The sequence below is a fragment of the Macrotis lagotis genome, chromosome 2 (assembly GCF_037893015.1).
Source record: "Macrotis lagotis isolate mMagLag1 chromosome 2, bilby.v1.9.chrom.fasta, whole genome shotgun sequence".
Lineage (NCBI taxonomy): Eukaryota > Metazoa > Chordata > Mammalia > Peramelemorphia > Peramelidae > Macrotis > Macrotis lagotis.
The window spans coordinates 36,228,937-36,243,049 of NC_133659.1; the positions used below are offsets into that span (position 1 = coordinate 36,228,937).

General features: G+C 38.6%; 1 protein-coding gene across 1 annotated transcript in view; it reads left to right on the plus strand.

Moving 5' to 3' along the window:
* Positions 1 to 14,113, plus strand: part of TGFBR3 (transforming growth factor beta receptor 3) — a 225,887-nt gene that overhangs the window by 153,532 nt on the left and 58,242 nt on the right. Inside the window, exon 5 of the mRNA XM_074221691.1 lies at positions 4,554 to 4,737. Within this exon, the coding sequence (XP_074077792.1) occupies positions 4,554 to 4,737 (184 nt within the window). The remainder of the gene's footprint in view (positions 1 to 4,553; positions 4,738 to 14,113) is intronic.

Below are 14,113 nucleotides of genomic sequence, written 5' to 3' on the forward strand. Positions count from 1 at the left end.
CATGAAGGGCTGCCTTTTAGTTTTTCCCCAAATCCCTCAAAGATTGGGTATCCCATCCCAGCTTTTCAATAAACTGGGGGTGCATTGCTTTAGTTGCTTCATATTTATCTCTGTTTATTCCTTTCTCCATCCTTGTCTTCATACTTGCTCTAATGAGATTTATAACATTGTCCACATTTACTCTCAGTATATATATATATATATATATGTAATATAAAACAAAAGTGTTTTATGGTTTACTCATGAACGAGAACACACGACACAGATCATCCAGAGGTTAAGCAGATGCTACTCTATATACAGAGTGTGATTTTGGCAGCAGACTAAAGGATTCCTGGGTCCTTGTGTTTTTCTAGGTATGCTAAAAATGACTTCTCAGAGCAAGTGTCTTCCAGTGGAGAGAAGATCAGTTGAGTTTCTGCCTTTTGAGGGTTAGTAAAGGCTAGAGGTCCTGTTATTAAAATATCATGGAAGACCAAGTGATGGTGAAGCAGAAGCCCAGGTTCTTGTTGCAGAGTAGGTGAGCAGCAGGGTTGCTCAAGGTGGAGCCTGACCTAAAGAGCTTTTATTGGTTTTCTGTCTATCAGTAGCCTTCAGAAAGCCAAGGATTAGCTCCCACTGGGTTGGGTTGATGTGATGGCTGGTGAGTGTTGTAAAATAAATTATTAGTCAATTTATGGTTAGTAGTGAAAATGTGGACCCCGAAGCACACACCCCTCTTCCCTCTTGCTGACCTTTCAGACTGCCATTGTGAAGAACCTCTTTTTTTTTTTTGGAGTAGGGAAAAGAGTTGGTGTCTCGCCGACAGAGACATAATTAGTGGTATTTTCACCCGCAGCAAGTTTCTCTACTATGAGCCTTGGGACAGTGGAATTGAGTGGTAGGGGCTGGGGGCTGGAGATGCGGAGGTGGTCGCCCCCATCAGTTCCCAGGGGCACAGTGCCCAATACTCTGTGAATGAGAGAGGTTCTTGTTGATCCTCCCTCCTCCTTCAGTCCTATCCCTTCATTCTCCAGGCTTCAGTCCATCCTCACTTCTTACCTGGACAGCTACAGCCGCCTTCTGGTTGATTGATCTCCTTACCTTCAGCCTCTCCCCATCTCTAATCTGTCATCTATTCAGCTGCCAACACGATCCTCCTGAAGCATTTCACAGCTAAAGAACATAGATGGGCCCCTGTTTACCTTTTGGACCAGATAGGCCTCCCGCAACCATTTAAAGTCTCTCGCTGTCTGGCTACCAGCCCAGCAGTCCAGGCTCATCATCCAGGATCTCCTTGAGGAGCTCTGCTTTTGCACTTAGCACTGATATAATATTATAGTGTATTATTATATTATTAGCAAAATATTCACAGTTAGCACATATATTATCATGAATGATTATTATATTAACAAAATATTTGCATTTAGTGCTTATATAATATGTATGATTATAATGTTATTAACAAAATACTTGCAGTTAGCACTTACATAATATTATGCTTGATTATTATATTAACAAAATATTCAGGGGCAGCTAGGTGGTAGAGCGGATAGAGTACAGGCCCTGGAGTCAGGAGGACCTGAGTTCAAATCCAACCTTAGACACTTAATAATTACCTATCTGTGTGACCTTGGGCAAGTCACTTAATCCCACAACCTTACAAAAACTAAAAAAAAAAAACCACAAAACAAAATATTCATAGTTAGCACTTATACAAATTATTATGTATAATTATTATATTATTAACAAAATATTCAGTTAGCACTTATATATTATTATGTAAAATATATTATTAACAAAAAATTAACAAAATTAACTAGTATAACTTAGTAAATAGTAGTAGATAATTCAGTAAATGATTGCTGAATGAATAAATGAATTGAGAATAATGATAACCCAATTCTTTGTGTATAAAAGATGTACATACCAAATTCATAAACATTTGTCAGAATATATTCAGTCTAAATGTGGGACTCTTAAATTTCATTTATGAGGTCAGCAGAGTATCCATAAATCACCCAGAAAGCTTTATTCGGATCCCTTTAATAGCCTCTTGACTTCCTTATCTGTGGGAATTTGGGGGTCTTTCAAAGTAAACTTTGGTCATCAGTCTGTTGTCACTATTGGGGTAGAAGTCTTTGGAACTTTTGCCTCTGCTCCTTATCTTTGTGTTTGAGAAGACCTCCCACAAGAGAATGGAGCCCTTGGGTTTTTCCCAGAGATAGAGGAAGAAAGCCTTTTGGAACTGAACCCTGGGGCATTATAATAAGTTTTACCTTTGTAAAAAATTTCTACTTTTTTTGCTGGGATCGTGTTAGCTAGTTCTTATTGGCTGGCCCTTCCTCTGTCAAAAAACATGTTTGGAATTTGTTTTCTTTTGCTGCAGGGCAGTTGAATTTATGGATCTGTCTGTTTCTCTTTTATTTTCTTCCCCTTAAGGAAGGTGTACAAATTACGACTTGATTTCCAGTTTTTAAAAAGTGTTTATAGTTTGACCATGGAGTATGGGGGGGTAGGTGAATATGTGCACATGTATGACTGTATTTAAACTGGCATATATGTATTTTTCTCTAGTGCTCTGTGTCTCTGGGACTGGGAAATCAGCTTTTGGGTTTTGACCTGCTCAGGGCCATGTCTGGAAAAATTGTGTCCAAGAGAATCTGGGGGAGGGGTGGACATACCCTGGACTTAGATGATTTTCCCCATTAGCACTTTGTAAGAGGTGGGTGTTCTTTGGCATAGGGTGTGAAAAGGCTCTGGGACACAGTTAATAGAGAATAGTCAATCAGCAAGCATTTATTAGGCACCTCCTATTTGCCAGTCATTTTGCTAGGTGCCGGAGATACAAAGGCACCCATATATACACATTACCTTATTTGACCTTTCAAAAAAATCTCAAAAATTAGATACAACTTTTTATTATCCCCATTTTACAAATGTGGAAACTGTCTTGGAAAATTGAAATCTATACCAATTTTTCTATACAATATTATCTATCATTGTCTTTAAATTGTTGGATCTTTAAGGACAAAGATAGGGGTTTTTTTTCATTTTTTCAAACCTTCTTTTCCCTATTACTAATCGTTTGCAAAAATAACTAATGTATAATTAGTACTGAGTAAATGCTTCTTGATTGACTTACTCAAACTCAGAAGACCTTGTAGACAGATGGTAGATCCAGGATTTAAAACCAGGTCTTCTGATTTCTAATTCAAGTGTTATTCCCCCCTGTGTTACTATTTGCTGTCTCTAAGGGATAATGATGGATTTTAAAACTACTTTGGTTTCTACAGACAAAGTGTTCTGTAAAAGGGAGTGTGACATCCTGAATATTTTGTGGTTCTGCCATTATCTGGGGCCAAGAGATAGTTGAAATAATTGTCTTTTTTTATGACCTGCTCAATAAATGTTAAACTTGTATGGCTTAAAGAGAGAGTATTGACTGTAAACGTCCATCAGTGGCTTGATTCTTGTTCCTGTGGCTAATATGAAGGAGAGAACAGGGTCAGCCAGGGGGCTGCCTCAGCATACCTGCTCTTGAGTGGATCCTCCAAGGGATTCTGCACTATCTCTTAGATGTTCAGGGTTAGAAACTCACTTTTGTCTATTTGCCCAAAGTAATTAATCTCTTAGGACTGAATAAACTCCAAAGAGACTATGTCATAAAACAGAATTCCAATTTATTAATGTGAATTGGGAGCCTTACTTATGAGTGCCCCAATCCTGATGGTCTTCATAGGGCATGACCTCCTAGACCACTGAAGACATGAAATTTAATGTTAGAAAGTTGTTTTGTGAACCCAAAAGAGGGAACCAGATGTTCTTTGGGAATCTTTCCATTCTCACACTAAATTTCCTTTCTCTGTTTTAGAGAGATTTTTGTCTAGATAACTCCTGCCAGTCATAGGGCCAGAGCCCTGGGGCTGTGGCACCGACATGTTCTCTTTTTAGTCCGTTATCTACACAGCTGTTAAATTGACAGGCCACATTTAAAAAACTGTAATATCTCCTTTCCTCTTCCTCCCATTTCTTTTCCTTCAACTCTTCCTTCCCCCCTTCTCATGCTTTTCTTCCCTTCCTTCATCTCAAGCATTCAACATTCCAGCTATAGTCTCCTTTATTCTTTTATCTGGCCTGCCTTCCCTTCCAGTCTCTGGAGTGCTCTCCTTCCTCATCTCTGCCTCTTAGTTTCTCTTTTTTCATTCAAGACTTGGCTCAGGTGCCATTTTCTAGGAGTAGAGATCTGGACCTTAAAGGAAGGGACCTCAAAAACTTTTTTTCTAATTCAATCCCTTCATTTTTAGAGATGAAGAAACTGAAGCCAAGATCCCATGGCTAGTATATGTCGGGGGGGGATTTGAACTCAGATTCTCTGACATCACAGGCCAGGGGTCTTTTCACTGAACCACATTGTCCATTATACCTTAGAATGTTGGCTCTGTAAGGGGCCAGGGATTGAATCTTTAACTGTCTTTGACTCTCCACTGTCCAACATGGTGATTGTAAAAAGTAAATAATATAAGTAATAAGTAATCAATTTTTATTGATTAATTGAAGTCTGTTCCTTCTAGGTGTCAGAAGGTTCTGCGGTCCAGTTTCCAGAAGGAAACTTCTCCCTGTCAGCAAAAACAGAGGAAAAAAATTTTCCCCATGGAAATGTTCATTTGTTGCATTGGGCCCAGAAGGAATATGGAGCAGTCACCTCTTTCACTGAACTCAAGATATCAAGAAATGTTTACATCAAAGTGGGTGAAGGTAAGTTGACTTGTCCGATGAGAGTCCATCAGTTAAAGATGGTGGCCAATTTGCCTTTTCTTTGTTGAGACCAGGATCAGAATTTCTCAGAGCCTGGAATCCATATATGTTGGAGGGCTTTGCAAACTTTAAAATGCTACACAAACATCTTTCATTATTCTTATTAACTGCCATCTCATAGAATCCCATTGCCTTATTGGCAAAATTTCATATGTGTAGAAGGTTTAATTTGGTGAATCAGGGATTAACATGCAAATTCTGGAGACAAGGTGATCTGAATTCAAATTGTGAGCTGTGTGATCCTGTGAACCCCTTTTATATATTCTCCTCCACAACTGATTAGAATTTAAGTTCTTTGAGGATGCAGAGGGCTTCCATTTGGAGGAGAGATTAGTTTTGCCCTTTTGGGTCCCAGAGGGCAATGAAGCAATGTATAGCAGTTGTAAAGTGGCCAATTTAGCCTTGGTGTTAGGACAGAAAACCCCCATTTAATAACAACTTGAGTTGCCATGAGACGGGCAGCCTCTGGAGGTGATGGGTTGCCCATCCTTGGAGAAATTGGGCAACCCCTTATGACTTATGTTAGACCAAGAGTTCTTTTCATATATGTATTGGTTGTGATGGTTCCTTAATTTCCTTCCAATTCTCAAATTCTGCATCTGATCTTTTGTGAGCCTCCTAACCTCTCCATTTCTAACTTTTCACCAAATGCTTTGGGTACAGTGGTTCCTCTGTGTGTGTGTGTGTGTGTGTGTGTGTGTGTGTGTGTGTGTGTGTGTGTGTATGTGTATTTTATATCCAGACTTCTGGTTTCATTAGTGTCTTCAGGTCTGTTGTGGTCTCAAGCAGTTGTCTGGATCACCAGTCAATTATATGACTTGTCCAGGGTCACACAATTAGCCTGGCTCTCCCTGTCAGAATTCTTCATGAGTACTTCCTTGAAGGCCAGTCCCTCTGTCCACTCTTCCTCACTACATTTCTTTTTTCTTTTTGTTTTTAAGGTTTTTGCAAGGCAATGGGGTTAAGTGGCTTTCCCAAGGCCACACAGCTAAGTAATTATTAAATGTCTGAGGCCGGATTTGAACCCAAGTACTCCTGATTCCAGGGCCAGTGCTCTATCCACTGTGCCACCTAGCCACCCCCCCCCCCAACTGCATTTCAATCTTTTGTTTGTTTCTCAAATTTTGGTCATTGAGGGGAAAACTCTCCAAAATTCTATGAACTGGAGAAATCTTATTCTGGGAGTGGATGAGGGAAAAAAAAAATACCTTGGACTTGTGTTCATTCATTGTGCAGGTTGCCACAGGGAGGAGGAAGCACATTTGTAGGGCAGAGATGCTAGATAGGAGAATTATCTTTGTTGTAGTCTGAGCCTCTCCTCTTGGCTTTGCTCTAGGTCCCCCTTTCTTGGTTCCTTGGCTCCAGTTTGTACAAGATGAACGATGTGGTTTGATGACATAGACAATATCAAGGAATTTGATTTCCCTCTCTTGGCCTCTTTCCCTTCCCTTGGGGTTGTATTAGGAATCGTTAGGGATAACATCAGAACATGTTAGGAAATCTTAGGAAAATGAACTTCCCCAGTCACCCATCCATTGGGTGACTCAGTTCATTAAATTCCAGAGAACCTTAAATGCCCAAACTAAGAAATCTTTATTTTGTCCTGTAGATTACAGTAAGATCTTCTTCCCCTAATTTCTGTCTCCATCTCTTTCTCTTTTCTAGTTTCCACTAGCTTCTTACACTTTAATTAAAAATATCTCATGTTTTCCTTCTCCTAAAACAAAACAAACAAGCAAAAAATCTTTCCTAAGAGTAAACCAGAGGGTTTCTTCTTCACAGTCCCCTTCAGTAGTTTGGTGAAGCATTCTCAGAATAATGCTTTTAAATAATTGAAAGATGCTCAATTTCAGTTGGAACTTGATTATAACTAAAGATGTGATATTTTCCCCCATCCAGATTTGCAGACTCCCTGAAATTAAGAACTAGTGACTTCCTCTTCTATCACCAGTCTTCTAAAAAGACCAGCAATCTCTTTCTTATTGTACACTCAGTCTCCATTATCTTATAGTCTGGCACCCTTTGCCTTAAGTCTACTAGAACTGCTTTCTTTATATTATAAGTAAGTGGGGTTTGATGGATGGCCACTGCAAGTTTTTCCAACTCTAAAAGTATCCTCTTTTTCCTTCATTAAGGTTACATTGTTAACCTTATAATTTGTCAGCTCTGTTGATCTTTTCTCCATCTATATTCTCCTTTACGTCTGCTATTTTTTACACTTTTGGCCACCCCCCCCCTTCTTTCACCTTGCTTTCTCCCTTAGCTTTTGAGCACCATTACTTCTTATTCTTCTACTTTCTTGGAAATCCACTGTTTTCTTTTGCTAGCTTATCTTCATCTTCCTGTCCCCTCATCCTCACTCTTTGCTATGTTGACATTCCCTCACATTCTCTTATTAGACCACTTCTTTCCTCTCCATTATCTCCCATAATTTTCATGATTACTTCTCTGTGAGTGACTTTCCCAAATATATCTCCCACTTTGATTTGGATCCCTAGTTCTAGCCCCCCATTTCCACCACTTCAGTTTTTTGGGCATCTCCTTTGTATAAATATTGTGCTAGAGTGCCAGTGTTATAAATACTAAAACAAAAAACAGCCTCTGCCTTCAAGGAAGTTCCATTCTGTTGGGTGATTCAATATGTATCCACAAGACAATGGAAGGAATTAAAAGAACACTCACAATTGGGAGTCAGAAAGGATTTGACATAGGAGGGAGGCAACTGAGCTACCTCTTGATGTTTCTACTTTTTCTGTCAAATCCCAAACTCAACAGGGCCAAAAACCAATGGTGGCATCTCGTCCCACAAACCTTAGCTCCTTTTCCTAACTCCCCTGTTAGTTATTGGTGACTTTACTATTACTTAGACTTGAAAGTGTCCACTTTGATTCTTCCTTCTTGATTGCAACATTTATACAGTTACCAAATCTATTGATCCTTTCTCTGCAATATTTGTTATACTATCCTTTTCTTTGTTCAATTTCTGTCCTTTTAAAATTATGAGCTTAACACAAATGTTCATTTTCAAAGAAGAACAAAAAAGATAGGATGTGAAATTGTGAACTCCTGATATAACATTTGGTTTTTAAAGTGTATGGTAAATTTACTTTTAAAAATTTAATAGTATTTTATTTTTTCCAATTCTAAAGATAATTTTCAACATCCATATTTTGAACAATTTTGAGTTTCAAATTTGTTTCCTCCCTTTCATTTCCTTCTCCTCCCCAAGATGACAAATAATCTGATCTAGATTATGCATGTACAATCATGTAAAACATATTTCTACATTATTCATGTTGTGAAAAATGTAACAGAACAAAAGGGAAAAAAACACAACCTTCCCCATATACCCCCACTAAGAAAAGTAAAATTGGTATGCTTTGATTTGCATTCAGATTCCATCAGTTCTTTGTCTAGATGTTGATAACATTTTCCAACATGAGTCTTTTGGAATTGTCTTAGAACATTGTATTGTTGAGAAGAGCAAAGTCTACCATAGCTGCTCATTGTACCAGGTTGCCATTACTGTGTATAATGTTCTGATTCTGTTCACTTCATTCAGCACTATCAGTTCATATAAGTCTTCCCAGGTTTTTCTGAAATCCACATTCTCATCATTTCTTAGAGAATAATATTTTTCCATATGTTCATATACCATAACTTTGGCCATTCACCTTTGTTTTGTTTTAGGTGTGGAAAAAAATGGGCTGGCAAATATTTCATATACCACAGCTTGTTCAACCAAGCTTGTTCAGCCATTCCTCAATTGATAGACTTCCCTTCAGTTTCCAATTCTTTACCAAAATATATAGTAAATTCAACAAGATGGTAACAAAGCTCCCTTATTTGTGCCCCCTTTCTGAATATAAATATGTGTGTATATATTTATGTATACACACACACACACACACACACACACACACACACACACACATATATTTGCTCAGGGTCTCACAGCTAGAATTTAACTCCTCATTATCATATTTTGGTCAAATTAATATATAGGATAATCAGAACCATGTGAGGATACTAGTTTTTACCCTGGGGTCCACAAGGTCTATGGATCAATTTCAAAAGTCTTTGAACTTGGATAAAGGAATAATTATATCTTTATTGTCACTAAATTTTAATTAATATTTAGCATCTTTCAACTATTTAAAATATTTTTCAAATATGCTTTTGGTGTTCTTTTATTCCTTTTTTCATCTCTGTTACCCTACCCCAAGAGAAGTCTTTTTTTTAACAAATAAGTATAGTGAAGAAAATCAGTCAGCACATTGAGCTTGGCTTAAAAGCCTGGCGTGGTGGCTTGGAGTCATGAAGAACTGGGTTCAGATTCTGTCTCGGACACTTACTGACTGTGTACCATTAGGCAGCTCACTTGCCTTATTTGGATCGCAGTTTTTTTCATCTTAAAATGAGATAATTAAAGTTCTTTTCCTGCTCTAAATTATAAAGCTATGACTTCTTTGCCCAGAGGTGGGAAGCCTACTTCATGGTCTTTCTTCTGAAGGTGTTACTGACTACCACATTGATGGGAGCTCTGAAGGTCCTTTAGTCTTCATGCATATTGTTTACTTGCTTCTACTTGTGTTTTATCTTTTCTTTCCTGATGCTTCCTACAGCCCTATAATTCAAGCCCTTAACTTTTAGGCAATGGTAAGAAAAAAGGGAATGAATGATAGAACAAGATTATAGAGGATGGGGGAAGAGAGGAGGTGGGACAGAGCCATAACTAGGGTGGGGCTATCAGAGCTTTAACCCAGGGCCCTAAAATTTAAAGGGGATGCTTCAGTACCTTAGAAACAACTGAACTCTGCAACTGGTTATTAAGAATGATTAATTAATTAGTGAAAGATACCAGATTGCCCCAGGTGAACTCTTTCTAGCTGAACCTTGCCCTGCTCACCTGTACTTTCACATCTACCACAGCCTCTCCGGTAGTCATATTACACCACCACCCCAGACAATTTGAGCTGATGGTATTTTTTTTGACACTTGCCCTGGTATAACATTACTAGTATAGATTTGGATGAAAAGGAAAGTAGGAACAGTGACCTGATCAGTACTAATCAGTACTGATCACTATAATGCCATTATATTTGGAATCAAAGGTGGCTTGTTTTTGTATGTACTAGTAAGATTTCAGTTATAACTGCAGAAAAACCTTTTTTATTGGCAGCGATCAACTGTAGAAAAACCTGCAAGCCTTTTTTTTTTTTTAATATTGACTGTGTTTGTTTTACAGACAGTTCATTCCTGGAGAAAGAACTGGTGTTTTGTCTTGATAAGAAGTTGCCTGTTTCAATCTCCTGGCTTTGCAGAGGGATAGAAATAACCCATGACTTAATTATGAAAGTCTATTGTTCTAATAACCCCTTTCATCATATTTTGGTCAAGTGAGTATAGGGTATAATTAGGGCTGAGAATAGCTCCTTGGAAATAATAAAAAGATTTGACAGATGGTGCCTTATAAGCCAGGGGACCATGTAAGAAGTAAACCATCACAGGTGCCTCTAGCTGGCCCAGGATCCATGCTGGGGACCCAGATGGGTGCCAGCATTGTTCACACAGCACCAGACTGCAGTCTTTTTTCTTTCTTTCTTTTTGGTGGGGGTGGGGGTGGGGGCTTAAGCTACATGAAAATGAAACAGAGATCAAGGAACCTTGGTGAAATATAGACCACCCTAAAAATAAAAGCTAATAATGGTGGAATTGAATTTAGTGAGATGTGGGATTTTAGGCCTGGATCGTCTGATCCAGGATACACATGGGTCATGGAAGTTACCTGGAAACAGGAAAATGATAAAGGGTGTGGAGGAGTCATCTCAGCCTTATTCCTCTCCAGGGTTTGTACTATCATCTGCTCATCCTTTGCCTTCTTAAGTTGGAAATTAAGAACTTGATGTGTGTTCTTCCTGATAGAGAAATGGGAACACATGGGAGGTATTTCAGCCTTGCTTCTTTGATCTCTAGATTTTAAGTTTTCAAAACACTTTAAATGATGATGATGATGATAATTGGCATTTATATGGTTCCTCCTAGCCGTACACTAAGTACTTTACAAATATTATCTTATTTAATCCTTTCAACAACCCTGGGGAGCAGGTATTATTACCATACTCTTTTTACAGTTGGGGAAACTGAAGTAAACAGGTGACTTACCTAAGTTTACACCATTAGAAAGTTCCTGAGATGAGATTTGAATTTATTGTTTATTAGAATTGACCCCTATAACAATCCCCTGGAATAGGAGCTATTATTAATCCAATTTTACTAGTAAAGAAACTGAGACCAGGGCTGGTTAAGTTACTAGCCCAGAGTCCCACAGCTAGTAACTATCTGAGGCAGGATTCAAACTCAAAGCTTTCTGACCCCAGTATTCCATATACAATGGAAGTACAAAATTGGGTAAATCACATAACCCATCAGTGCCCCAGTAGATGCCCTTCAGCATAGGTAGAGGGAGTTTTCCAGGTGAAGATTCCTAATACCAGTGAAATCACAGGTCTACCCCATTACCTTTTCTTCATCACAGAATAAAAGTCAGAAATTAATAATTATAGGGATGGTACCAAGATGGTGGAGTGAAAGCAAGAGCTCCTGCAAGCTTTCCCCCAAACCACTCCAAATAACTTTAAATAGAGTCCACAAAAAGACTGAGTGAAACAAGTTTCTGGAAATTGAGTTGTTTAAAATTAAATAATTAAGTGGCCAAGACCATGGGTGAGTCCAGGAAAAGGAACAGGGATGGAGCAGTTCACTTCTGGTTGACTTTCTTAGTCTTGTGGGCATTCCTTTATTTACCTTTCTGTTCTCTTTTGTTCTGTTAGTGCCTTAGTAGTTCTAGGAAGGTAAAATCATCCTCAACTCTTGAAGCAACATGCTGCTTACATGTTACAAAGGGTCACCTGTGTTGGGGACCACGATATGAGGCCACCTACTAGCCAGAGTGACCACAACAGATGTGGCCACTGAGTCCCCACCGTGGTGTCTCTATTTGAGCTGTGTGACCCTGAACAAGTCTTTCAACTTTCTCTACCTCGATTTCCTCATCTGTAAAATGAGGGGATTGGACTCATTGACTTTTAAGGTTCCTGCTCTTAGGACCTTATGATTTATAGTTCGGCCTGTCTCTACTCTTTTGTCCTTTAAACCATTGGAGCAGGTGGTGGTATGTCCTAAATCTGAAGCATAGAAGGATTGGGAGGCAGGAGACCAAAGGGGCCTTGCCCAGCCTGGCTACTCAATTGTCTCTGTGACCTTCAATCAGTAATTTTCCAGAGGGTTTGGCTTTAGTGTAAAGAGTATTAGCCAGAGTGCACGCTTCTAAGAATACCAGCTATCATTTATATGCTGTTTTCACGTGGACAGAGTCCTTTCTATATTATCTCATTCACACCTCAAAATAGCCTCATAATAGCTGTGAACTTGACTTTAGCAGGGCTATTTTCTTCCCTGTTTTACAGATGGAGAAACTGAGTCTCAGAGGCAGCAAATAATTTGCCTAAAGGGGATACCATTGACAGTATTGGAGACAGAATTAAAACTCAGCTCTCAGTTCACTTTAATATACTGCTTTTTTTCTTGGTGATATTGGACAAGTCATTTTAGTTTCTTTATTTGTAAAGTTGGACTGGATGGATGATTCCATTTCAGTGCTATGTCCTCTGTTCTATGACCTTTCTAAGCCTCAGTTTCCCAATCTGTAAAATATAAGGTTCAAATTTGATCCCGGTCCTGTCCATCTCTAACATAATATTATTTAATGACCTGCAGCCTCTTGCCAGCCCTTGTGCTAAAATACATGCCAGCACATGGCTGGTTTTGCCCCAACCTGCCAGGTTCTACCCAGGGATTCCCCTTTGTGTTTTCTTTTCTATTTGGCAGCAACTGTCACTTTTAGTGCCAGCCACAAGAAGGGTCATTCAAAAAAATAAATACTCACACATGTGCTCACAGCACCCCATCAGCCCATTCTCCTTTCAGCAACAGTGATCCTAGAACTTCAGCAGTAATACCAACAGTATTGAAGCATCTTCTTAGAACTGATAGATAGAAGTATGTATAGAATAATTTTTACATATATGTATGTATATGTGCATTTATGTGTGTATATGTCTAATGGTAGCCGTCTCTAGGGTGGGGGGAAGGAAGACAAAAAAGAAATAAATTTATATACTAATTTTGTGGGATATTTGAAAGGAATAACAAGTTTTGCATAGGAGATTTGCAGCTTTTGTGTCCAATTATCTTTTTTAAAGAAAATGGCTTGTTTTATTCTATAAATTAAAAAAAATTAAAGATGAATTTAATTCAATAGACAAAAAAACTAAATAAAAAACTTAGGTCATTGGTGTTGATAAACCTTATTGGAATCATTGATGCAAAATCAGGATCCTCTTCACAAGAGATTAATGGCCCAGTGCAGAATTCTAAAGTCAAGTTAGTCCAAGCTGTACCTGTGTGATCATTCCCTCTCCATCAGGGTTTGATGAACTCCAAGGTTGGACTTCAGATGGCACAGGTCCATGCAGGGCAGGAAGGGCTATATCTTTCTTTTTGCTCATCACTAACTGAAGGTGGTCATGTCCTCCAAGTATGAAGGTAGGCAACCAACCTCAGTACTCAGAGAAGGTTGACTTCACAAGATTGCCAGCAAGGTCCAACTAGTGGTCACTTAGTCTTTACCTGCAGACTCTTTCTGCTTTTAGATAAGGGAAGTTGTTAGGGAGGATTTTCATACATGATTCTGAAATCTTCCTCCCTCATCATTCCTACTGCTGTGCTATGGGGCCAATCCAAACAAGTCTAATTCTTTTTCTATATGTAATCTTCAAGCACCTGAAGATGACTATGTCCCCTCCATTTTCTTTTCCTCTGATGAATAAATTCCCCAGACAGTAAGGCAGCTAGTTGGCTCAGTGGCTAGTGGGTTGAACCGAGGGTCAGTAAGGCCTGAGTTCAATTCTGCCCTTACATATTGACTGTAGGACCCCTTACATATTAACTGCTCTCTGCCTCAGTTTCCTAATTTATCAAATGGGAATCTTAATAGTAGGATTGTTATGAAGACCAAATATGATAATATTTGTAAAGTGATTTGTAAACTTTTAAGTGCTCTTTCTCTCGTACGCGCGTTCTCGTTCTCTCTCTCTCACTTGTTCTCTCTGTCTCTCTCTTTTACTCTATCTCTCTCTGTGTCTCTCTTTGTCTCTCTCTCATTCCCTCTATACATACACATAAAAGTGTATATATATATATATATATATATATATAATATATATACACATACATGTTTAGATAAATGTACTCT